At 40.0% G+C, this 27,180-nt stretch overlaps 1 protein-coding gene across 2 annotated transcripts in view; it reads left to right on the plus strand.

The window, feature by feature from the left end:
* Window positions 1-27,180, plus strand: part of LOC100744556 (acetylcholine receptor subunit alpha-like 1) — a 149,212-nt gene that overhangs the window by 90,604 nt on the left and 31,428 nt on the right. For both annotated transcript variants that reach the window (XM_012394318.2, XM_033324844.1), the window contains exons 3-4: window positions 3,712-3,756; window positions 15,237-15,346. In XM_012394318.2, coding sequence (XP_012249741.1) covers window positions 3,712-3,756; window positions 15,237-15,346 — 155 coding nt within the window. The remainder of the gene's footprint in view (window positions 1-3,711; window positions 3,757-15,236; window positions 15,347-27,180) is intronic.

Here is a 27,180-nt window from a genome sequence, read left to right on the forward strand (position 1 = left end):
GGTGGGTCGAGTCGTGGAACGGTAGATAAGGGACTGAAAAGCGAGAAAACGCGGTTAAGAGAGGCTCTCGACGGCGGCTGAGACGGGGAAAGTGAAACTTGAAATTACACGCGACAGAGGGAGGAAGAAGAAGGTGGGGGAAAAGAAGATAGGGTGTAACGGGCGGAAAATGGATCGCAACCGGGGGTGGCCCCGGGAAAACACAGTTTCCTCGTATTCTTCTATTCGTACGTCCCCGGAGTAAGCTCGATGCAGACCCCTCTGTTTTCTTTCGACATCCAATTTCCATAACATTAGACCGGCTACACGTAAACTGACGCGGCTGTTTTCTGCAGCGCTTCGTTTAGGATCGTCAGCCAATGAACGGGGCCAGGCAATGCGTTTACACGTCAGACCTTTCAGATAACCTGGGCGTATCGAGGCAACCTAGGCTCGACTCTTTACGCCGTCACGTATCGTTTCAGAAGTAGCACGATACTTTTAGGGGATAACGGCGTGACAATAAGGAACGATCGCATTTTCCTTTTTTCCAGTCTTCTACTCGACATCCAGCGAAATCGTTTAAATTACTTGAAACGTAAGATGATTTCTACTTTTTAAGAAAGAAGATACCTTCAAACGCTGTTGTACATTAATAGATCTTGTCCGAATATCAATGGATATTGGTTTGAGTTTGAGAAAAATAGCTTTCTCGTTGAATTATCAGAATTGGTTGAGATATCGTGACTATTTGTTTCAATACATCATAAAGTATCTATAGCATAATCTTATATATCCGAACAAGTTAGGGGACGAAAATTCGGATAGTCGAGAAATTCTGATGATAGAGCTCCATTAGTTACTCTCTCCAGCTCTTCTTCTTTTTATCTGATTCGGATAATAGGAGCCGATGTTTGGAAAACTGAAGCTGAACAGTTCAACTGTTCCTTTCTTATTGTTGAAGTAATTACTTCAAGAAAAACTCTACGCCTTTTCTTTTGTACATCCGTGACCTGGAGACCGCTGTTACGAAGAGAATAGAATTTAGTGAAAAAATTGAAGACAAGGAGAGGTCCATAATACTGTGCCCTTGAATATAAATTTTGTCTTGGGTTACAAGATCTAGAAAGAAAGAAGCTATAAGTAGGTTTCTATTGCTGTTTCTTGTACCCTTCAGCTAGAGCTACACATTAAGGTTCACTTTTTGCTAATGTCCTTTGCTATAAATATAGGAACCTGCTCTCTATCATGCTTCCTATTTTACTGTAACACTGTAAGAGTGAAGATCTGGATCTGCACACACTATACTTATACCTATACTTACTTCAATATATTTTTCTATTATAAATTCATCAACTTGTTCCTCTACTACTCAACCTCAACACTTATCACGTGTAATTTACTCAAATTAGAAACAAACATTTGAACACATTCTCTATAAAAATACACGTTTCTATATACTAAGAACGAATTATATATTCTAATAACGAAGTTCTACTATAATTAATGCTCGACACCTGAATTTTGTTTCATTCGAACACTCGCAAAGTAGTTGGAGATTATTACTTGACCCATCGTTTGTTCGCGCCGCAACAGTGTTTGACAAGTGAAACGAACAGCAAAATAAGATGATTCGTTGTCAGACGTACTTTACGTTGCAACGTACAAAGATCTGCGTGAATTTTACCTTATGTCTGCCTGTCTCTTGGTTTTTATGCTTCTCAGGTTTCTAAAAAACACTTCTAGCGTCTTTAAACAAATTGTTATCCATATTTCACCGCATAACAAAAGCTGAGGCGGCAGCTAAGCAAACTAGCGCGTCCACGACACGTTGGAAATACTTAAGTCTCATATTTCTACGTTAATAACGCAAATTTTCTTAACGTTTTAAATAGCACGCGAGATAAACCGTGCCCGCGGCAACACGGCGAATTCATTTACGTTGCATAATTGCAGCACACAGACAGTGGCCGTATCTCGGCCCCGCTCAGAATAACAATTTCCGCTGTAATTTGAAGCAGGACGCTCGCGTATAAAAACGATTTATACGATCGCGATCGCATCTGACGGCTGTGTTCAAACCGGCTTTCCCATCGTGAAATTTCAAATATTCCCTATATCCGGATCGCCAATTCCAAAACGGAACGAAACGAGAAAGAGTTGACTTTTCATCAATTTGTCGGGAAATTTACATAGAAGAAATGTCGAATAATTGTTCACTGGGCAAAATTTTTATATCTGACGATTGGCGTTGCGTACAAAAGCATCCGAATTACCGCGTGTAATTGCGCCAGGCGTCCGTAGCACCAATCTCTTCTAATCCACGTGACAGCGTCCCCATTGGAACCATAATTCTCGTCCCTTTGTGAAAACGGTCGTAGGTTTTGTTACGCGACGGCTTATCTTCGTTTCCTCTCTTATTTTTCTTCCTATACTGCAGTTTTCCGGGAAAACAGGGGTAGAGAGGAGGCAGAAGCGCGGCCGGATCACGCTGGCAAATCCTCGCTGGCGGTGTCTTCGCTAAAACCTCGCGCTCCGCTCGAAGGTAAACGGAACGTTTGTCGAAAACAGGAATCTAATTGCCGGATCAAGGGATTTGCTCGGCGCATTCTTAACGACGCCCGCCTTTCCAAGAGAGAAAGATCGAGCGTCGATCACCAAGGATCGTTGAGCCCTTTGATCCTTCTGTTCGACTGAAATTGCTTTCCTGCTACGTATTTTTGACGTGAGATGGAGAATAAGTAATTGGCGATGGTACGTGTTCAGTGATCAATAAAAATAAATAAAATTGAAATAGTAGATGTAACAGTAGCGATACAGGGTATTCTTTAACTCTGCTGTTCCAATGAAATTACCTTTCTATTACAAACTTTTGATATATTAGGTTGTCGGAAAAATGTCTTTCTTTCACAAACGTGTTTTTTACAACAGTGCATCTTCATACAAACGTGAAGCCAAGTCTGTGAAATGTCGCGGTGTTTATCTCAACAGAACAAAATGGATCGTATGTAATTCGACAAAATAATATAAAACAGAAAACGTTGTTATTATTTCCTCATAAAACGAAAGAAATTTTTCGGGCAACCAATACTACCGGAAATAACTAGTTGGCAACACATATGTGTTTAACGACGAATAGTAAAATAGAAACGATAAAAGTAATAGTGTTTAATACAATAAATAGTGTCGTGTATTTTCCTCGCAATACTCTTAAACTACCTGAACATTATATTTCCGGAAAAAAATGTACGATACTATTTAAAAAAACACCTGTGCTTCACTCTTTAATTAATTAATAGGTTCAAGATCAAACAGATTGATCTCAGAATAGCGTTAATCGACTGGGGAAACTTCTTTGCGAATGCTTTGGAAATCTCATTATCGCGATGAGCCAGTATCTATTCCGCTTTGCAAGATAAATTAGCATCTAATTATTTTTGAGCTTATTCCAAACTGCAGTTGACGTTGTCGATCATAGTATGAAAGATTTACGAAAAATTTCGAAGCTCTGTGCGGCGAGAAATTGAACCTGCGTATACATCGGAGGTAAGATGATTTGTTGGGTTGCTCGATGGCCAGGAGGCTCGTTTCTCCTCTCTTCGTTGCACGCCTATCGTTCCAATATCTGCAAAACCCAATAAATCCGTCCTCCGGTAACTAGAAACCCTCAAGACCGTAGAACGCTTCTGGACATCCGATCTTCAAGTGTCTTCTTTCTGCTTTCTTTTTCAGAACCTGAAGAACCAGATCATGACGACGAACGTTTGGGTGGAACAAGTGAGTACCACTTTTAATATACATCTAATTTTAATTTCGCAATTTTAAGTATCATTCTTGGATGATTCTCTTTTCATTCCCTCGAACATTATGTCCTGGTAATATACTGTCTACATGCTAATTAACCATGGTTCGCGCAGCCGTGTATTAATTGAAACTCGCCGAGCTAATATTCGCTTTTAAAAAGTCGGCTCGTTAAATTAACCGTGCCGGGGGCGCGCAACAGTGGCCAAAGGTACAAACTATGGGAAGCAAAGAAGAAAAAAGAAAAGAAAGAAAAGGAACTAAATTTTGTTTGACGGTTGAACGCGCAGGTTTCAGGAAACTCGTGGCTGGTTTCGTTCGCGCCGCTGGAATTAAATATATGGCCGCGTTTCCATTTCCGTGGCGTTGTCCCCGAGCGAAAACGCCGCGACTCAACTTAACGAACCGTACCGTCGCCGATTCGCGAAACGATTCCCAGGAGCCGGCGGAATAGGTCGTAGGACCTTATGCCAGCGAAATCCGTGCAAGTCGGTCGTTCACGGTGGAAAACGATCGCCAGAAAGATGAGAACGAAACGTGATTTTCCTCTGCCGTTACTATAGCCGGACGAGAGAACGGGGAAACAGGGAGAAATTCGGAATCGCTGCGAAAGAGGAGGACGCGCGTCGCTTTGACCATCAGCTGCTATATCTCTCCTTTCTGCTAGGTTTGGAATTTCAAAGCAGACGAATTTCATTTCGTGCTTGTTGACTACATTCGAAATCGGAATCGCGAAATGGTAGTCGATCCTTATTGACATACCACTTCTTGCCAGTCTTCTCTCCCTCTTAGGCCTCTTCCCGTTCCATGCGATTCAATGTCTGCAGACACTTTTATCTATGCCATTTCCCCGCTTTCTTCTTCTATTTTCCCTTCGCATTTTGTTTCACGAATTCAGCGACGATAAGAGAGAGAATTCGCGTGTCTAGCGAATAGCATCATTATTCTATGCTGGTAACAGTGTTACACTTCCATCGCCTTTATGCGATTTTTATTTCAATCTCAGATACGATGTTAAAAAATTCAATCGCGCGATTTGTGACACGGTTTCAACATATGCTGTTTCCGGAGCTTGCTAACTATTACGATACCTGCTACAGTTTTTAGATAATTAGTCGCTTCGAATTTCGTATACGTACAAAATGAGCATTCCAAGTACGCGGCAACAAACTGCGACGTTATTTGCAAAATTGATTAAAACGGTATATATAAACAAAGAAGATATTCGACTTGTCATATATGAGTGGTGATATCGAACATACAAATTATCTACAGTCCAATGTTCTGGATAAGGTCTAACGATTTGTCTAGTTTACTTACTCTGCTTCTCTTTAAATGTCAGGGTATCTATGAAAGCAAGTGTACATTCGAATTTTTACATATCCGACTGACCTTCAGAACCATCCACGAACACTGTCACACAAAACAAGAAGTCGACGTTGAATTGTAATTGGGATTCCTTTTTATTCTCGGACAACACAGCAGAAAGTTGAGCGACGAATCGCGACCCGTAGTGTTTTGGGAGCGAAAGAGGGTGCAAGAAATTAGGTGCAAGTCTGGAGGAATTTTTTTCAAAGCGTCTGCTGGAATCGGCAAGCAACTGGCTGGCAGCCTGTTGGTTTTTCGCCGGTATTCTTTCCTTTTGGCGCGGCCACTAGTCGTTTGTCCGCGTCAATAGATCTCGCGCCTCTTTTTCTTGCATCTGGCCGGTGGAAAGACAGGCAAGGGACACGTACGTAACACACCGACAGGGAAAAGTGTGCCGTCGGCCAGGATCATCTGCCAAGCGAAGTGGCTGTTCTTTATCAGTCGCGAGAAATTGTTTGCCATTGTTGGAGATCGCAAGGCAAGTCGAACCTCCCCGTTGCTTATTTTGGAAGTTCACCGATGCCGGAATAAACAATCGTGTGTATGCTACTGGGGTGGCGCAACGGTTTAGTCCCCTCATTGTTTCCTCGATCGTTGATGATGGACAACCTCTGTTTCTTTGTCTAGACGAAGTATCTTCTACTATGAGTTTGTTCATTAATTCTGAATGTAAATATTCAGCATCAAGATAATACATTAGCGTATAGTACATAGTTCAATGATGCATTTAATTAGTTTTAAATGAAATATACACTCAAAACTAAATGAGGAGGGGAAGCATTGACAGAGAAATGAAACTGGATGAAGGTAAATGGCAACTTTAGAATATTAGAAACAGCTATTCCTGAAAGATTCCCAGAAACACTGGGCTTCCATTATGCATCATAAATCAGTAATTTTATTTATTGATAAAATATCTATCCTACGTTATACTTGATTTTGTCTGTTTTAATTTAATGTACAATTGGAGAAATGGATAGATTATATGAAAGTTTGTTAAACATGCTTGTGTTATATTTAGTTCACGAGTAATTGTTATTTATGTCATTGGGAGCAGAAGATGTGAAAGTGAAGATAGTAAAGAAGTAGCGAGTTGAGAGATTGAAATTTATTAATTAGCATCTGCTGTTATTGAGAAGGTTTGTAGCATATCGGATTTTAATATGATTTTCTATCTATATGATATTCTATCTATACGAAGCGCGCGACAGATTATTATCGTACAAGTTGCAATTCATACAATATGACACCCATTGACGTAATACTATATATTATTGTTAATTAAAATATGATGTCTAATTTCCTAAAGGGAACAGGGTACAGCATATAGAAAATTGTTAAACACATTTAATCGCCTTGTATTGATTCTCAAATAATTTTATTAATTATGTGTTCAAAATCAGAAAAGATTACAAGTTATGAGAATAAATTGAAATTCATTAAGAGAAAAATAGAATTTTTAAATAACTCTATCCAGTTTATATACGAGCGTAGAGATAACTTTGAAGTATCTTTCAATAGAAATAAATCGAATGTTATTAGTTATTGAAGTGTACGTGAATGTTACATGTATACATATCGCGAAAGTTAAGTTCGTACTTGAGTTCAAGTAGCTATATTTCAACATTGAACTCATCAAAAGAAGTAAAGTACAGAAAAGAACTAAACCATGTGACTTATCAATCATAGCACGCATGATTGAATGACGAGATCTCGTTGCCTTTGATTTGATTACGTTTGCTCCTTCAAATCTACGAACATGGTTCGATCCCGTGACTCTGAGCGAATACGAAGAGTTAAATTTCATGGATAATCACTTAATAGATACACTTTACATTGGCAAGGATTTTATATGAAGTAGTTAAACGAAAAAATAAGTATTGTATTTAAAATAAAAAACAGAATTAAATAGAAATAAAGTACCATTTGAAAGATTCCAAAGATGTAGTTAATATCAGATAAAATAAAATAAATCATTAATTTAATTGTTACGAATTGATGTTTTTATTATTTTAAATTAATAATGGCATTGTTTCGAATCAATGGTATCATTAAGAGTATAATCGTTTTAAATTAATGGCATAACCGTCAAAAAGTAATGGAATGTTAATGGTTTTAAATTAACACTGTATTTTTATAAATTAATGAAACAACTGTTATATATTAACAGCACAATTGTTATAAATATAAATTAACAGTGGGATTGTTTTAAGTTAAAAGTATAATTGTTTGAAATTAATGACATATTGTTTTAAGTCAACAGTGGAATTGTTTTCAATTAGTGTTAATTACGTCAAAAATGTTAATGGTATAATTGTTTGAAATTAATGACATATTGTTTTAAATCAACAGTGGAATTGTTTTCAATTAGTGGTACACGTATTTTATATTAACGGCATATTTTTCTCCAATCTGCACTTGAAATGGTTGATCGAGAGTTAATAACTTTTGCCGATATCATGAAAAATGATTTTTTTGTTATAACACAATCAAATTTATCAATTTTGTAATTTTTATTATAAATTGACGGCTGTCTTTTCATTTTTAGCATAGACCATTGTTCAACAATTAATTATTAAATATATAAATCAAATATATTTGCGCAATCTATGTTTTACTTTCTAATATAAAATTACCTTGAAGTATTGTTCTACTTCATTTCATCAATTATTCGTTTAATTACCTACGTTACTCTACTCAATAATGTAATTTGATAAAAAAAACTCTCTATTTGTATTTAATGTACGACAGAATTCCGTTTATTTGAACGTGTCGTGCGAAAAATACTTACGTTCTCATTACTTACAATTTCTAATTCGTATAATAGTAAATAGTTCACGTTCAGATAGGCGAATTCATTTATCCAGAAGTTTGTTTAATCGGGCACCAACTCAAGTCTTGTTCGAGCAAATGGAGCGCATTTAAACGGGCTAATTGCAATCATCGCGACATATAAATCGTAGAGAGCGCCGATTTTTTCCAAGTCGACATTTCACAACGTGAGACTCGAAGGCACATTTAACGACACGTCTATCCTTAGTCAATGGGATATGCATCTCGAACCTTATACGTTTCATTTGGCGGAACGACTGTTCGTTAGAACGTGCATTCATTGTAACTATAACTTAAGATCGCTCAGCAATTAAATTACGATCGTGAAGGATACAATTTCCCAGCATAACGTGAACAGAATTGTGAATAGCTATAGCATCACAGCGTTAATCGGGCTAGTATCGATTTTTAATAACTTTCCTGAAGTGAATCACTTTTCCTGGCGGAGTTCAGATGAAACGCAGGCAAAGGCAATTCCAATGAAGTGCAAGAATTAATTGAAATTCGTTGGATGGTCAAAGGGATGCTGAAACGAAAAGTGGAAAGTTTTGTTCCATTGAATACGCCTTTCTCCGTGAGCATATCGCGGTTCTTATGAAAATCGGCTTCCGATACACTTTACCAGCCTCGTGCTCTATTTTATCAAGGTCGTTGCATCTCGATTCTCAGGCCCGTTTGTTCCGGCAACGTTTGGCGGTCAAAGGGGATGCTACATCGTGAAAATTGCCCCGATGATATTTACATAGGGATACCATTTCGACAAGTTTTCCGTTTCTTAGTCCTTTGTGACTCTGTATTTGCAGTTCGTTTATGTTTCTACGATGGAAAGCGCGGTTAGAAGATTCAGTTTCTGATTACTCGCGATACCTTGAAACGAACGATTCGAGAAAAAACAGTAGAAAGAAGAATTTTTAATTCGACGGAAAACTTCCTCCACGTTTCTCTTTGTTCGTTTTATCGTTGCCCGTGGAACGACTGTGAATTTAATAATAGAATGGGTAGCTCGGCCAACTAAGTGTTCATGCTGCTTGTGTTGCTGACTCGCGTAGCGGTTATTTAATAATTGGAATACAGACGAAATGGGACTTTGCTAAAATTACGTAGCGAGAATTCGTTTTCTTTCGCTTCTCCGTATCGGTGAAGGCTTTTCAAACGGGTACGCCAGAGTTCTGATATTTATTTCTTGTTTGGTTAGCTCTTGAAATGATCGTTCAACGATAATGTAACATAAAGGGAAAATAACAAATTCACTGGAGATCGACGACGTATCGTATCCTGATATTGTTTAAATAATCGTCGCGATACTACGTCGTACGAAAGTGAAATAATAGAAAAGTATATATAATACAAAAACCGAATATTAACTATTGAGAATTGTGGCTCTTAGTCGCCGAAATAAATGTATAGGAACACTCACATTACATGTAGAAATGATATTAAAATAGTTTCATATTTATTGAATATGTGATTTACCAGATATTCGTAGATACACATTGCACGTGTCTCACGTACAGAATCATGCGTACGGAACAGTTGCATTCTTCTGTTTTACGAGACGCTGCGCGCGCACATACTCCCATACACACTCATACTCATACATGTGTGTCACTACTACATAACTAATCCAGTGTAAGACACAAAATTACACATATCTCAATATTAACATTGGTTCAAAGTCAATTTTTCAAAGGAGACAGCTGGATTACGTGTCATCCAACAATTCTTATCTCTAATTCTCCTCAATTTCGTTTCTGTAGTCCGAAAGGAACGCTTCGATATGACGTTTAACCCGGCGGTTGGTTAAACACGAATAGCCATCGACTCTTGCAACCCCTGAAGAAGCAGACAGCCGAATATCTGTAAAATTGGCCGCATTTATTCTAGCATCTCGGTATTGTTGGTAGTAGCTGGTGTATCTAGCACTTGCAAGTGCTTTCACGACCGATTGTAGGGCTGAGCACCAACAGTGAGACCACAAACAGTCTTATTCCACTCGCTCGATTAAAATCCCACCCTTCTCTCTGTCTCCTCGAACCAGCGTGGTTTCTTATCGCGGAGAAAAGTTCCGCTGTTCATAACACGTAGTATTTTGGTCTACGAAAACTTTCGAAGAATAACGAATGAGCAAAGAATCCGAATCGTTCGATGCTTAACAGTAAGAATCGAACTTAATTGCAGATATCGTTACCGCATAAATTCCATTACTTTTCTATTCGCGTAACCGAGTCGCCATTCGAACTAAAAACGCTGCAAGAACTGCGATCCAAGTCGCATAATTTCGACGGTGAAAGGATATTTAAAGGCAATTTCGAATAATCTCGTTTCGAGAGTTTATTCTTTCATGAAAATTAATGTCACTTATACTGGCAATCCTCCAGTTTCTTAACGAAAACAGTGCCGTAGATTTGCCCTGAGCTTAAGATCGCTTAATCCGCCGATCGCGCTATTATTTCGCATTCTTTTAGACAAATCGATCGAAACACGTCTGGTGCGAGGAAAATCTTGTTGCGTATAATATAACCGCGGTAAAAGCCGATGGAACGTGTTGTGCCAGCGTGAGCCAGTTTCTTCGTGCTGTTGGCATCGTCAGACGGCGGAATAAGCTGGCAATCTTCGTACATCGGCTGCTGCGACTGTGAATTCCCTCTCTTTTCGCGAATCCATCGAAAATTCAGCAGACTAGGGGAACAGGCTCGTGACGTCGCCGCGGAAATACGAAAATTTCTAGATATCCATGAATTTAAAGGGTTACACGACAGCTCGACGGCCTTGTCGTTCTAAATCGAGCGCAATTTTAGTTTCCCGCCCCACGGAGAGCTACTAGCTTTCTCCTTCGAGGCCGATGACTTTCCGATATAACGCGACAGCATTCGCTGAAAACGATAAGGCCACCGCCAACCAAACAGTTTAACTTAGGTTCTGGTCCGTATCGAATCTCGTTTACGTTCGCAGTTGCTATTTTTAAACAGAGATATTGTGAACAGTAATTAACGCATCCCTTGCCATATCGATTTTTAGGATTCTTTGTTCATCGATCATCTTTTTGTTCATATTGCCGCCCTTTATTAAAACATTTCAACGCATCCGAGAAGGCTTAAGTTTTATTATTTTCTTTAAAATATCTACTCATTACGTATTTCATAACGGCCATGTATAATTATCATAGATAAGTATACTTGGTTGATAATGTTTCATTAACGTAGCGATTAATGACATGCATCATATACTTTAACATAAGGAAATACATGTATGAATAATTGTTACTTTCCTAATGTTTCCTAATGTTGTCTTGTTTTAATTTCAATCTAAGATCTACGAGTTAACAATCGCTATAAATAAGCTAATTGCTATTTAGGGGTGTAACACGTTAACAAAATACAATGTAACAGTAAATTGATAAAATAAGATTTAAAATACCTAGACGCGTAATACTATAGAACTATGTATAACGTTCGAAATGCGTCGTAAAAACATCATTATCTATATTCAATGGTTGGTGTGTAATTTTATAAAATATTTCACGCTTAGTTTAGTAATAAAAGTAACCAACCGAACGGAAAGTTCGTAGGCGTATCTACACGCCCAACGTGGAACGTATTAAATCCACCCTTTGAGTGAGACGTCGAGCCATTACTTTCCGTCGAATATAACCGAGCGCTGTTCCTCTATCTTCGCGTTACAAAGTTTATTATAGCAGATTCTGGACTCGTAAGAAATTCACCGGCGTTGAATCAACGCGTACAAAACATTCTGAAAACGGTTGACAGTCTCGATTTCACTGAACGAGGTTAAGGAGGAATAAAATACGACCCCGTGGTAGCCCGAAAGCGATATCCATTTCTAGCATGGAAGACTAACAAGCGGTATTTGTCAAGCAGTTTCAAAAGCGATATCCAAAGTAGTTTGCCTCGCGGCGACGGCGTCAAATTGGCATCGTTTTTTCTCAGTGTCGCCGCGACCGGTCGCGATTTTACGAGCTCGTACGGTCCTCCTTGTATCGGCGTGCTTCTCCTCGCGTAATTTATCGCCGCGCCGAGGAGAAAAGGAAATTTTTATGGGCCAGCGAGTCGTACTTTTCAGACGAACGGTCTTACTGGCCAGATTTTTATTAATCTACTTTTCTTGTCTCAAAGAAACCGATTGGAATTTAAGAGCCGACGACTCAAAGGGACGGATCTGAGCCAACGACTTTTACAATTGCGGCACGTTTACAGATTCGATAAAGTTTTAACAGCTGTCGTAAATAGTTCGTGCGCGTATTGGTCTCGGAAACAGTTTAGCAGCGATTGAACAGCATCTAAGTCGGACAATTGGCACATCAAGTTGGACATTTATGGGGAATATGTAAAAGTACGCAGAACGCACGTAAAAATACATAAACATACATGTGAAACGTATATAAAATACAAAAGGAGAGTGCTTGTTGTACAATCACAAACAAGACATTCCTCTGCTTGATACTTCCGGCGCAGATATTAATTTGTTTAAAGCGTCGCGGTGCATCCGAAAGGTGGTTATAACGTCTGATCTATCGCCACTTTGCGACGCAGCAGAAATTTCGATAGGAGGAAGAGCGACCGCTTCCGACGAGGCTAACAAACGGGCCTCGTGAAACAACGATGGGGCCGTAGTTTCCTGAGGAAATTTCGGTCGTTCAATTTAATGAGTACATCGCGTGGCAGCCGCGGTGGACAAAGTGTTAATTGCTTTAGCGCAATTGAATCGACTCCGCGCCGTGCACGCTGTAATCGAGCGAATATATTCCGCCAATGATGGCCCGCCGTTTGTCCGAGTAAAGGGTTTATTGGCCTGACAATCTTTTTCAGGTTGCGTTATTTTTCAATCGCAGCGTGTCATCGATACGTATTTCACTCGTTTCACGTTTCATTTCTTTTGTTCCCTTCTACGAGTAGAATATTGTCATAACCTGTATGGTTTTTAGAAAGAAATATTCAAAAAAAAGAAAAACGGGAAAATAAATAAATAAATGGTTACGGGTTATTTGTGTCTTTTTAAAAGTCTCGAAATGGTTCGCTGGCATTCGCAACGGTAATTGATTTAAACGGAGTTAGGCGAATCGTGCGCGGAATTTTTGCCGAATAGGACGAAACTTGGCTAATTGCAGGCGGAATAATTCATGCCCGTGGGAATCGATACGTCTCCGGGATCGTTCTGCACATGTGTGTACCTTTACGAGCCTCCTAATTCCTTCTCGTGTATTTCAAGCGAGGACCAAACCGATTTTATCGAATCCTCCAACTTTCTTGGAAAATTAGCCTAAGAAACATGTCAATCTACATAATAAGAATCTGTATAGTTTGCGATCATTGGTCGATGAAACGCCTTGAACGTTCCGCTTCGTTAACAGAATATCAATGGAGGAGGTTTCGATGCGTTGAAATGTTATTAAAAATCAAACGAATCGCCCGAAGTCACCGGAGAACGCATCGGCGAATTTTAATTCGTCGACCGTGCAGCTCGTTCGCGCAAATGCAATTATTTACAATCATCGAATTCATCGACCAACGGGATGGCAAACTGGACGCCGACTCACCGTACGTACCTCGTAACGATCGATATCGTTTCGGTGGAACGCGCGGTTGGGAATCAACGATCGTTTGTTACGATTTCCGTCGATCGTTACGCGTGATGTTGAAGGATTAGAATTACGCATGAAACGTACGTTACTGCTTTTTACTAACGTGGCAAATTATCGATTCTATAACATTTTCTTGTCTATGTTTCGTTTACGTTTGTCGATGATATTTGTAGCAACGTAGAGAAAAATCACAGCAAGAACGGTCGCCTATCGTTGGTATTCGATTTCAAAGGTTCCTAGATACTCAGAAAACGACGAACTAGCGTCAGTATGCTGTCAACCATAACCCGAGATACCTCGAGGCAACTGCAGTTCGCATGTTTCGAGATTTTTTGGAGGAAAATACAGGAAATATAAGACCTGTCGTCTCGAGCAGACCTCTTGCCAGAAAATTCCTTACAATCCAACAACTAAATCCGCAATTTCTTCGTTTCTATCATACGAAGTATTCGCGAAGTTAGTCAGGGAAGGAAAATGTTTCTTTATTCCACTTATAACTTGCTTCTTGGTCTTCGGATCGGCAAAAAATCAACCGCGATCTGCTATCCATCGCAATGTATCGTGTTCGCATGGTAATTCGCTACATTTATTTAATATTTTAATATTTTTCACGTAAACGATATTTCGGTATTTTTGGTGTTAAAGTCGTACATTATTTTAGCGTATTGAGATGCCAATAGTTGTAGCGTATAAGCGTAGAAATGGAGTCAGCGATAAGGAAAACCCGATTTATTTCATTTATTGACACGCATAACCCGACAACGACATGAATATTGAACGCGGCGAAAACTCGATAGAAACGCGGAATGGACGAATGGAGGTCAGTTTTGTTTAATGTCACGTGAAACTGTGTGAAAGTTGTTACGAATGCGCTGGTTTATCGAAACGATTATTTTAAAGAGGGTCAGCTGATGGAGAGCTCGTGAGAATTTCACACGTTTCATCTTGTCATGGCGTTTAATCGTTGAAAGTCTAATTGCAGACGTAAATTTTAAATGGGAATGACCCAGTATTTGCAAGGAGAGGTTTCTATCTGAAGGATTCTCAAGAAGATCAGGTGGAGAGCTTATACAGAGTAATTATTTGAAGTACAGCGAACGATAATTCGATTCGAAGTGCAAGTATGGTCAATGGAGGCAAGTTTGGACGACGTGCGAAGCTGTATTGCTATTTTCCAGAGTAGCAAGTTTCTTGGCTTCAAACGGAATTATTAGTTCACCAAACGGCAGAGTCTAACGTAATCAGGATTTGTCCAAAGTTTCGTACAGCTTCTATTATATAGTTATTGACGTATTTCGACCTCATCTTCGAGATGAATCGAACACACAGACCTACCTACGCTTTGCCTTAATTACGATCCAAAATAGTTTAATTAATTTTCACATAATTTTGGTTTAACCTCCTGTTAAGGGTTTCAGTTACGTACATATCGCATGATCTGAACTATTACTATTTTTCATAGACAAACGTTTAACTTGTTAATTATAATCGGAATTGGTAGAAAGTAATTAAAAATGTCGAAGCATTGTGCGATTATCGAGATTGATCGCCTGTTTAAAATATGCTCGCTGTATTCATTTTCTCCACTCTGTATCCGTTACCATGGTAGAAGAACGAAAATAAACGAGACTTATTTTTGCGTTGTTTCTGCTTGCAGGAGTGGAACGATTACAAGCTGAAGTGGAACCCGGATGATTATGGCGGTGTCGACACCCTCCACGTGCCGTCGGAGCATATATGGTTGCCGGACATTGTTCTTTACAACAAGTAAGTCGATCTAATTACGTCTGGTCACGCGACTTTTTCACCGGATTAAATCCGATAGCGGTGAAATTGATACTCTTGCAAGAGATAGAATTTCGATATTGGTTTATTTCGAGATATAACAATGGAAAAATACTAGAGACGTCTCGAGGGTTTTAACGGCTGGACAACAAAATTAAGCGCATTAAATGGCGCTGGCCGTTTCGACAAGACCAGGCGTCGCGTTCACTGATAAAAACCGATAAAATATACGACCGTGACCGAGCAGAGCAATTTGCCACAAGACGTCTTGCACGAAACCGGGTGCAAGCCACACTGCGGATGCAATTTGTTCGTCCAAACGATTTTATTTTTATAACCGGAAAGGGCTAGCTTAAACAGCTGTTCGATACGTTCGATGTCGCGTACGATATTACACGTGCTCGATGTTCCGGCTTTAACCATCCTTTAATTTCCTTTCGCTGCAATTTATAAACGTGCTCGAGGCACGATAAAACACGTCGATAAAGACGATACGTTCACGTATAACGATACTCCAATTTTACCGGATACTCAAATTAAAAAGTATCGCGAGATAAGAATATAATATATTTATTTATTTACTTATTTATCTTAATCAACTTATTGCTAATGATGATCACAGGAGAAGTACACGACAGGCATGTTTGATAAGAACTTATCGACCGACTATAAAATTCACAACAAATACATAACGATATGAAAGAGAAGCAATCGATAAAAAAGCATGAAAAATATTCGCTGAAATTACAACTAAGCTTCGGATACTTTGTACAGTTAATCATCCATAACACGAAAACTGAAATACGTAGGACATGTTTTTATGTGACGTTTATTTGCTTACTTTTTAGTATGTAGATTCACCCTCTGAAGTATAGACATATATTTATGACTCATCCTTTATAATAGTCTAAGAAATACCGCACGAATTATCATCTAGAAGGGGAGAGACAGTTATCCAAAAGGGCTGAGGATATTTCAGCCGGTTTTTCGCGTTAATCTGACCCACGTTGATCCTCTTTTGCCCATTCTTTTCGGACGTTCGTCCCAATGTATTGGGATACGGTCACGGTACGCTGCAGCGTCCTTCATCTTGGTCCAGTCATACTTCATAGGATTTTAGTGGAAAGTGCAGAGCACGGTATCTCGTAAGCCGCGGTGGAATATTCCGCGCCAGTACGTGACGTTTTCAGCCGAGAGTTCGCTAAGGCCATTTTGAAAATCCACGACCGAAACGGGACACACACGAGCTCCACGTATCCTGACCGAGGCGAGCTAACGCTGAGAAATAGGATGTACTTCGCCCCAAGGACGACACTTTTACGAGGAAGTAGGGTCGAGTCGTCATGACGCCATTCTTGTAGCCTAAATGGCTCCCGGCCGACTTCGTGCTCAGCTATCATATATCGAATTCTTCCTTGTATCAGTAGGATAAGAAATCGAGTGCTCTTAAGCCAATTCAGGGAAAATTAAGATAGTCTCGATCGTTTCTATTGGTGTATTTATTGGTTATCTGTATCAACGTATCTGGATTATGGCTTATAGCGACGAGCGTGTAAGTAGGAAGATTCTTACTCGGCGGGCTAAAATTCTTATGAATTTCTTTAAACGGTGCAAATGATTTCGAAAAATCTAGCAATTGACGATAGGATAAAATTTAATAAAACGTAATGCGTATTGCCTCGTCGAATTCGAGCTTTAGAGAAGCGACGTTTTATATGCATTAACTTAGCATGTTGCCATACCTAGAAAGGAAAATTTTTATTCAAATTCAAATCCTGCTCATGCTCGTTTAACAAATGTAGTCGTATATTTTGCCTATATAAGCAGATCACGCGAAATCTCGTCTGAAAATCTTACGAAATGTTAGCGCGAGCGATGATACAAGTGATGGAATGAAAGCTAGTTTAGTTACAACTAGTTGTTCCAAGTAGAAATTGAATTCCACTTCAACACAACGTTCTCAAACTTTGCTATACGTTCAAAGTAATTTGTACGAAGGAATCCACTTCTTTCGTACTTTTCCAAGAATTTAATTGCTTCTACGCTAGTTACGGGATACTAGTGTCGTCGATGAAACTCGAGTTAACTTGGTTTGAACGAAGATGGCATGGTGCTCGGCCACACATTCGAGACATTTTCTATTTATCGATGTCCGCGTGTCTCTCACGATTCAATTGTCAAGCTCGAGTAAATCGTTTGGCTTTTCGAAACCGTTTCGTTACCGATGCTTCTCAGCTAAAGAAGGTTAACTCTTCTGAAGTTGAAAGCAAACTGCGTGAGCAGAAATTTTGCGCCTGTTTTCCAGCTCGAAGGCGCAACGTGCTTGACTCGTGCTCGGCCGAAGAGCCCGATCGTTTCCTCTTTGCTGAAACGTACGATCAAACTTTTTCCCCCTGTTTGCGCCGACGAGTGCGCCTCTCATTATATCAGCCGCGCAGCGTTTTCTCCTACGCGAGGTCTCACGGCTGCTGGGAGACGCGTCGGCGTTTCCACGAGTTTTATTTTCAATTACGCACTGGAGTGGCTTTGGCACGGCCACGCGTTCAATGCTAAATCATAAAGAACGTTCTCGAAAGTCGAAACTCTCGACATACATTACGCTATTTCAATTACTCGAACAGCGGCAGAGAAGAACAGGGGTGGAGGGGAAGAATCGATTGTCCCGACGGCGCAGCGCTTCGAAAGGCTCAAAAAGTATCGGAGCTTTGTGCAGCCTGACAGCATGCAAATGTATCCTACGAGCGAGTTTGTCGTCCGCCTCTTCGATCTTCTCTGCCACCAAGGTGGGAGTAATTTGTATGGAATATTCGAATCTTATTAATAATTTACCGTCGTCGTTGAAGATGGGGCCAGACGGAAGGGGAGCGGCTTGTTTGAAACGAATGTCAAAGAAAACGTGGTCGTGAAGACTTGAAAGGGATTCCTCGGTGGTCTCGTGATATCGAGATACGTCGCATAATGCGGATATTGTTACAAGATGAATTTTGATGGTGTTCGCTCCATTTGACGTTTCCGAGACCTGGTGACCGTGTTCCTTTCGCTCCCTCCCCTCACCCCTCTTTGACCATTTTATCGAATTTTAACTTCAACCCCTCTGTCGAAGGCAATTCGCTGTTTAATAACTTGGTCACGGCTTTATTGTCTAGATGGAACGAGGGATGGAAGTTTGTTGATTGCTTTCAGCCGCTTTTAGAAGAGGGAACGGTGAAAAAGGATGAATTATCGAGCGTGAAGAATATAAGACACGAAAGTTTCAGCCTGAATTTGCGAGACACCGAGTCTCGAACAATCCACTCGTACTTGCAAGTTCTCGGATGGAAGTTCGAGGTCAACATCCATTGCCAACCAGCGTGAGAAGGTTGCCTTAGGCCTAGACGATGTATCAATTAAATCGGAGTCAAGTTGCTCCAGTAAATTTGACTGTGAGTCGTGTGGCGTTTCTCATTTCTCTAGTTTCCTCCGCGATAAGTTTTACGGCGTTATCTTTGCATCGACTTAATCGTCGATGAGGCGGCACCTCCAAATTCTCATTGTTATACTGTTTCTTATGAATGTGCGCGTGGTTGCGCTGCCCTTCGGCTAAACACGTTCTTCTAAAACGACGAATAAAAAAATTTTCACCCAAAGAGCCGCGCACTCGACGTGCATAGCACTCGTTCCCGTGTACCCAGACTCTTCAGACTCTACGAGAAGCTTGAAGATGCGCGATATCGGAACGGCTAATAATCTCGTTCAATTTCAAGGGTTAAATATCAAGAAACTTTTTAGGTACATCTATACAAATGCAGGTCTCGATTATTGAAGTAAGACCAGGTGTAAAAATGTCATTATCTTAGCTACGACTTTTCCAGGAAGCTCCCCAATTGTGTTTGGTTTACCAAATTATCATTGAAAATGTAGGCAATCATTTATACGTAGTATTTTATTACTAAATCGAGAGTTTACGAGCGGTTCTATAATTTTGAGAAAAGGAACACGAGGTTTGTATGAATTATGGGAACGGCGGAGTGGTGGTAGGAACGTAGCACGTAGCGGCAAGTGCCGTTTTGACGAATAGTTTCGCGATGTTTAAAGAATTCTCAAGCGGTGGCAGTGGGCGCGAATTATTCGCCAAGTTTCCTGCAAACTTTGAACGATTCTTAAATGGAACGACTAAAAAGTCGCTTGTAGGAAACGAGGAGAATAAATGTCTTCGTTAAATGGATGTTTAACGTGGGTTGTTAGCAGAGGAACAGTGCTTTTGGCCACACGTGTGAATCGTAATCCTATATTAAAGATGATAAGCTAGGTATTCATCTGCTCGTGTAATGTCTTTTGGCTTTTAAAAAATCCCTCCTGATGGAACGAAAGCTTTCACGATCTCCGGTTTGGCATACGTTCCTTTAAAATATGCACACAATTTAAAGCGATGAACAGCGCAATAACGTAAGGGTCCGTATCGTTGGAGAACGTTGAAGTTACAATTTAGAACTTATGAAGGCAATTTATATGCGCACATGTAAATTAGATACCATTGGATGGAGACATTTATTAGCGGCAGAGAGTTTTTCATGAAAAGAAAGTTTGGTGAAAAGTTCCGCCGAAAAAGGCTCTTTCAGGGGACTGAAAAAGTTGTGGAAGGGAGTGGGGTAGCGAAGTTTTGCCGCGGAAAATCGATAAGTCGCGACGAGGCTGAGGGTGTACGTTGGTGAGATCGAGGGGCCAGGACAGATCGTCGGATGAAATTTAATTAAGAAACGACCGATCTATAACGCGTTTCACTGCAGTCGACGTTGTCATAAATAAAACCGCAGGTCATTGTACGAGTTGCATTCAATATTAACTCCTTGATAAATCTGAATTCGATATTCCGGCTCGCTGTCGATGGGCGTACTGCGCGACTTCGCGGCTCCGTTTATAATTGAACTTATCGATTATGGGACATACCATGTAATACACAGCACTGTGCTAAAACCCTGGACCATCCGCGCTATCTTATAACGATAGATAAAATACACAGCGTTTGACGATAGTATTTGCACACTTTTTCCAGGTTGGAAAATCAGTTGTAAATACTGTAATAAATAAAATTCACAACGTTGAGAATGAAAAGAAATGAAAAATATGAGTCGGTATTTTGAAAGGTTGCAAAGAGAATTGTTAAAAATAAGAGATATGTTTATTAAAAATATACGCAGTAGCGTCTCTGCCAAAGTATTGTTACTGTTGAGAGAGTGAAAGAATTCACGTAAAGTATTAGTTATTTCAAATTAATCAAGAAATTTTTTACGTAATTACTAACTTGAATTAAATATTTGTTGTAAGAAAGTGAAAGCAATACCACGTGTCTTTATATTCATTCGTAAAGATACGTAACTTGATATAATATAATGCTACATTTTTGTACGGCGTTCCATAACGTGAGATTCATATATTATAGAAAAGGAATAAGTTGCAAGAATTTCGAGTCTCGGAGTATCAAATAGATATCCATAAATTTCATGAAATTATCGGTTTCTTCTCGTGAAACGTCTCCGAGGTACGGTTCCCTCATAAATATTCAGTTTCCATCGCTTTAATTGAAGTACATACGGCAAAGTTGCGGCGTTATATTAGAAGATTCGTGTTCCTGGAAGATACACGTGCCAGCGAACGTAATATCCGCGGTAACTAAGTGAAAGTCTGACCCGAGGTGTTGGAACAAGAAATCCGGTCTCGTTTATCAAACTTAATTTCTTCGCGCCGTTAAATACGATTTTCATTCGGGGCCAAGATAACCCCGATGAACAGAAGCATCCGCGATATCCGGCTTGTGTCCGTCGAAGCAGCACAATAACAGTAACAATATTCGTGGTTAATCGAGAACCAGCGGATTTAATCGAAAAACCTGGAAATACGCGACCGTATTGGATATACCCGAGTAGCTGGAAAATGAAAATAAAACGAACATGACTAGGATGTCGATCGGTACGTAATAATTTTATCCACCTGTTAGAAATAATTAATATTAAGTGGAGATCGCGATGTGCGCGTATGACTCTTTTCTTACTTTTCATTACTTTCTAGATTAAAATTCCAATTTAAGCTGTTACATTAATTTTCATTAATTGTGGGGAAAGATCCTAAGCCTGACCGCTGGCAATTGCGATATTCATCCAGAAGTAACGATAGATGAAGCAACTAGATCGTTCGGAACTCGAGATGATTAACAATTCAACATCATGAAAATATCGACGTTGAATTGATAATGATGGTACAACGCCGCTGTCGTTTAATCGTGTCGAAGAAGATCGATGAATATTTATGGAACGAACTGATCCACGTGGTTAATTGCGCATTAGAGAATCGAAAAGGTGGAGATCGGTGCCGAGGAGACGTGGAAAGGGATGGAAAGACAGACACAGTGGAACTAGTTTCACGGGGAAGGGGATCATGCACCGAGAGAAAAGTTGAAATTACATGGAAACTATTTCTCTGGCGGCTTCATCTCGGCCCTGTATCGAGGAAAAACGATTTTCGTTGAAAGTGATCCAATAGCGGGCGAAAAAGCGCAGACCCGCGGCTCTTGTATTGGCTCGAAACAGATAGGACAGGATCCAATAAACTCGACGAAGCGTCGGGGCGCAATCAACGATGCAAATGCTCGGTCCGTATAAAGAAAGCCGCATAAAGGGAGGGCAAAGTGTTTTTTCGTATGCGGCCCTTTTTCACGTGCCGTATCACGCTCTCGTTCAATCGTCCTTCTCGTTCTCTTTCGTCGGGTTCCTCGCGAGTACGGAACTTTCGATCAGGCATCCCGTATGGAAATGACACAGGCGTGAATGTAATCAGCGCTAGCTGCTAGATCTAGGTTGCAGTGGAATACGAGGGCTTCGTTTTGCATAGAATAAGCGCGCACGTGAAATCCTTCCGCCAGCGGTATAATTAATTGTCCGATAGTCTCTCGCTACAGAAGGATTTTGGTCAGAATGAAAATGGATGAAATATTCAAGACGAATCGTTCTGAAGCTTGGAAAGGATTTAACATCAAATGCGATTATGATTGATAAAAAACAAAGAACAACAAATGGAACAAGTAAATATACTAACTATATGGAATAGACACAAATGTCAAGTATATTATGTTACCTAGCGACGAAAAACATATTAAACTGATACGAACGAAATTAGAACGAAAGATGTATGGAAAAATACACAATAGAAAAAATGTGTAATAAGAAATCACGAATATCCTTCTGTGAGAAATTACGAATTAATTATTTTCACTACTTTCATGCTTTTGGTATTAACATATTGCGTGCGGCGCTCTGCGCGCTTAACGCGCTCTCAGGGCCTGCATATTTTTGAGCGCTCCAAAAGCATGCTTGCCAAGCAGTAGAATGCGTATATATAGATTTTTAATTTGCATTCGATATTATATTTTTTATTCAATGTCTAATTCTATGTCTAATCGCATCACTTAATTCAAGAATGTTACTGCTATCACCGAATTCATTTTCGTCGCAAGCGTTGTTTGGTGCATCAGATAAATCATCAAACAGCAATTCACTTTGACTTTCATTTTCTTTAGATCTATGTGTCATTTTGCTACTTTTCATAAAAATATATTTCATAAAATAATTTTTGTTATAACTTATCAGTAACAGATTGAAAAAGTAAATGATTTTTAAAAAGCTGTTTCCTTATAAATTAAAACATGAACTTTGAAATAACAAAATGTACAACAATAAAACACTTTATAAGGTACGCTAGACGATCGACACAGGTCTACCGATGTACTGGCTATACTGACTGATTGTTTCTACATGCTCGCAATATCAACATTCAGTTGTTTTGCTAATCAATTGTCACAAGAATGCGCAAAGCTTCATTACCCTGGTAATGTAACAAAAACATTTATCTCTGGTTGCTTAAGTCACTGGTTCAGTCGAAAAAACATGAAAACGAGATATCTCGTGACCCGTACGTAATGTGTTAAATAATTCATATTCGTATTGATTGTTTAAAATTGCCAACCCATCGGTTTAGCTTGTAAACGCAGTAATCAGAAGGTGGTCGAGAAACGGACGAGTGTTGCCAGGACAAGAAAACGATACAAAGGCAACAAAGACCGATACCAGGTGTCGAGGTACACTCGGCGTAATCAACGGGAGTAAATAGGTGTCGGTCGTCAGAGGGAAGCGGGCAAAAGGGTTCGGTACAATGACCCGCCGGCGTACGTGCGGGCGGACAGCGCGAAATGCAAAGTTAAAATATGCAGGGAACGTACGTGAGCCGGAATCTCGTTACTCCATTATCGCCGGATTACTGCGCCTGCAGCTCGTCCCAGACGCGGTAATCCGGTCGCAGCGCGCGCCACGAACGCGCGTTAACGAAGTAACACGGCCTCAAAGTAACCACGTCGGACCTACTCGCGAGATACAACTTTCCTCGCCTCACCCATATTCTGCCAATTCCCAGTTCCACCAGTCACGCGTTTAACCTTTAAAACCTCATCCGTAGTTCCTACCACGAAGTCTGTAACAGACGGATTTTCAATTAACACTGAACGCATCCCCATGTGCCTCGAATAAGTTCGTAGCTTGATTACCGGTGTATCAATGATCCAAAGCGAAATCTAAAGTGATACAGTCGAAATTTTCGAAGCTGTTAGAAACACCGAAAGGAATATTAATGGTGTTTGCAGCTACATGGCAAATAGATAGCACGAAGTTCGGATATGTATTGAGATATGGATAGACTGTAGATTCAGTCGGGACTAGAATAAATGGACAGGTAGTGAAAATGAATAGCAACGAAGTTTCGTTAAATGCTGCTTGCTTACACAAGAACGTAAATATTAATTTCAATTATTTACCAAATTATCTATGTACTATAAGCATATATCAGAAACGATACTTTATTATATAACATTAGTATTTACTAGATCGAGCATACTTCGTTCATATCTACTTCCACTATCTGTCCATTTATTTTTATGCCTGATTGTACGTTGAGTTACAGACAAGTTTTTTGATTCTTGAAATAATAAGCAAGTCGACGAGTGCTGCGTTTAATCATAAATTTATCCAGTTCTAATTTTCTGTTGTTTTGCGCAAATCGTGTTTCATCAAATGTTATTGTTATCATATCCATGCAAAAAAAGAGAAAAGAGAATGGACTCGTCGCCTTTCTACAGAGTATTAGGTTGTCCGGAAAGTGTCTTTCTTTCGCAAACGTGTTTTTTTACAACAATGCAACTTCATACAAACGTGAAACCAAGTATGTGAAATGTCGCGGTGTTTATCTCAACAGAATAAAATGAATCGTACGTAATTCGACAAAATAATATAAAACAAAAAACGTTGTGCGTCTATTGTTTCCTTATAAAATGAAAGAAACTTTACGGACAACTTAATACATTTTCAAGTCACCAGGCGTGTGACAACGATATCAATAAACAGTGAAACTATACTGTTGCTCGTAATGTCATAGGATATGTTTTCAAAATTACACTACCATTCCTTTCTCCCTGGAATTTACCACGGTGAAATCGTCCTGTCCACGGGACGACACGGCGGCGTTAAGTTTATGATTCATAAGGTGCGCGATGACTCGAGGCACGCGACAATCCCCTAAACACCGACGGCTTATCGTACACAGTGATACATTTAACGTTTGAGACATAAGACAAGCGCGTAGTTGGAGCTGTGTTAAATTAAGAGGAAATTGAACTGTTCGCGAGACTATCAAATTTCTGACTTAATGCTCGTAAGTCACGCGTCAGCCCCGTTACGGACTTCCGCTTTCACTGTGTAAATTAACTAAACTTACGATTTCGTAGGATCGCGCCTGAGCCCGCGCATTCTCGTTGCTTCCTCTTCCCCCGTTCGAATTAATCGATCGATGCTTTATCATCTGTGATTTATCGCCTTTCTTCTGAATCGAATTGAAATTGAAATATTTTGAATGTTCTCCCTGTGCTAATTTAATATAAATGTCGCAGGATTGTTAAGAAAATACAATTTTTAGGATATTTGAAACATCGGAAAAAAGGAAAATCTAAAATTCAGTAATTTATATATTGTTTCTATGAGATGCAAAAATTAGTTAAAATAGCAGATGCTTTGCAAAAATCCACTGCAGAAATCAGGAATACGATATCGACAATGTTAGGAAATATCGTGCTAGAAATATTTTGATTTTTTCGAAGTTTATAAAATTAGAGGAAGCAGATCGAGGATAAACAATGATGGCAAAAATAGTAAACAAACTCTCTCAATTCTGTTCCATGAACATACTGTTAGAAAACAAAATTCACTAATGTGTAAAGAAACAAAGTTACAAATAAAATGTTATTTAATCGTAATAGTTAGCTGGATTTTAATGGATTAATAAAATACACAAGAAATAAAATCTATGTAGAATATATTAGATATTTCTAAATATTTCATGCATTCTGTGTATCCTTGCACGTTGAAATATCCTACAAATACATAGTCGCTCGTAAGTAATAATTTTTCTCCTAAAACTTTTCATTTGAAACTTTCCCAATCGCGTCATTTTTCTAGCATAGCAACCACATTTACATAAATCCACCGGAAGATACACTACGTAATTACATCTTTATCTAAGAAAAAGCTGTGCCAGTGCACCTGATATTTCTCACGGTTTCACCTTCCATTTTCACGCCACTAACCCAACCTCCAACTACCCGAAGACAATGTTCCCACTCGATCTTGCTCACAGTAGATGATCCCGAGAGGAGAAGAACAATCCCGAAACAAGTGCAACGTGCTCCTTGCTGTACAAAATGGAATTATCTTCGTCGTCGAGCGGGAAAACACGCGCTTGTTCGACTATTGTCGTGGTTGTTACTTGTATCGCCGAGCGCTCTCCTTCGTCGGTGTATTCGTCAACCTCCCGACGGCGTGTTCCCGTCGTCGACGTCGACGTGTGCTCGCCCCGACATCCAGCCGCATTATAGCGGCCTAGCTGCCGGCTGACCTAAAATATGCCAAGTACACGTGGCCCTGTTAGGATTCCGAGCCTGCAGTCTGGCTGCCACCTCTGCTGTTCCCCAGAAACCAGCCTCCGGTGCCAAGTAAACGCGTCGTTGCGTTATACATTTTCTCGCATAAACACGAGCGTCTCGTCGTCGTAAATTGGATGCCAGCTGATACACGTTGATTGCTAATTGGTGTGTTTCGGTTTCTAAGTACGAAACTCCGTTATCGAAGGCGGTTGAGAGCTGCAAGGGGTTATTTCGCTGCTGGCTGAAGTTTCGCGTGGGGTGGAACACGATGCAGATGTGGCAGAAATTACGGAAGGGCAAGGGAAACGAGTGCTTAGCCGGGCTCGCAGCGAACTCAGCTAATTCTCTTTGAGTAATTTCGGATAGAGGCGACGACTGTGTTGTTTGAACGTTGTTGTTCAGTTGCAGCTCGAGATAGACTCATTGTTGTGCCTTCTTCGAGTGATTATGTAATTAGGAAAGACTGTGTGAAATGCGAGATGAGATGCGCCACGGTGCGTGGGTCGAAAGGTTTTTCCCAGGGGAGAAAGAATTTCGCAGGTCTCTCGTTGGTTTCTAAATTTCGCGAGAAATAGAATTTCTCTTGGCGAAGGAAGCGTTTCACGATGCAGGGAATTGCGTTTTCTGCGCGATGCAATTCTCGCCACTTGCCCCTAGGTATTTCCTCGAGTCGGTGAACGAAAATAGAGTGGCAGCCGCGAGGAAACAAACCGCTATTGTCACAGATCGCTGACCATTCTCGCGAAATCCACGATAATCTTTTTTACTCGGCTCGCCGGTGAACCAACTGCAGTCGAGGCCATCACGTACAACCGGCTCGTTT

This window comes from Bombus impatiens, unplaced genomic scaffold, assembly GCF_000188095.3.
Source record: "Bombus impatiens unplaced genomic scaffold, BIMP_2.2 scf_0080, whole genome shotgun sequence".
In the NCBI taxonomy this organism is placed as follows: Eukaryota; Metazoa; Arthropoda; class Insecta; order Hymenoptera; family Apidae; genus Bombus; species Bombus impatiens.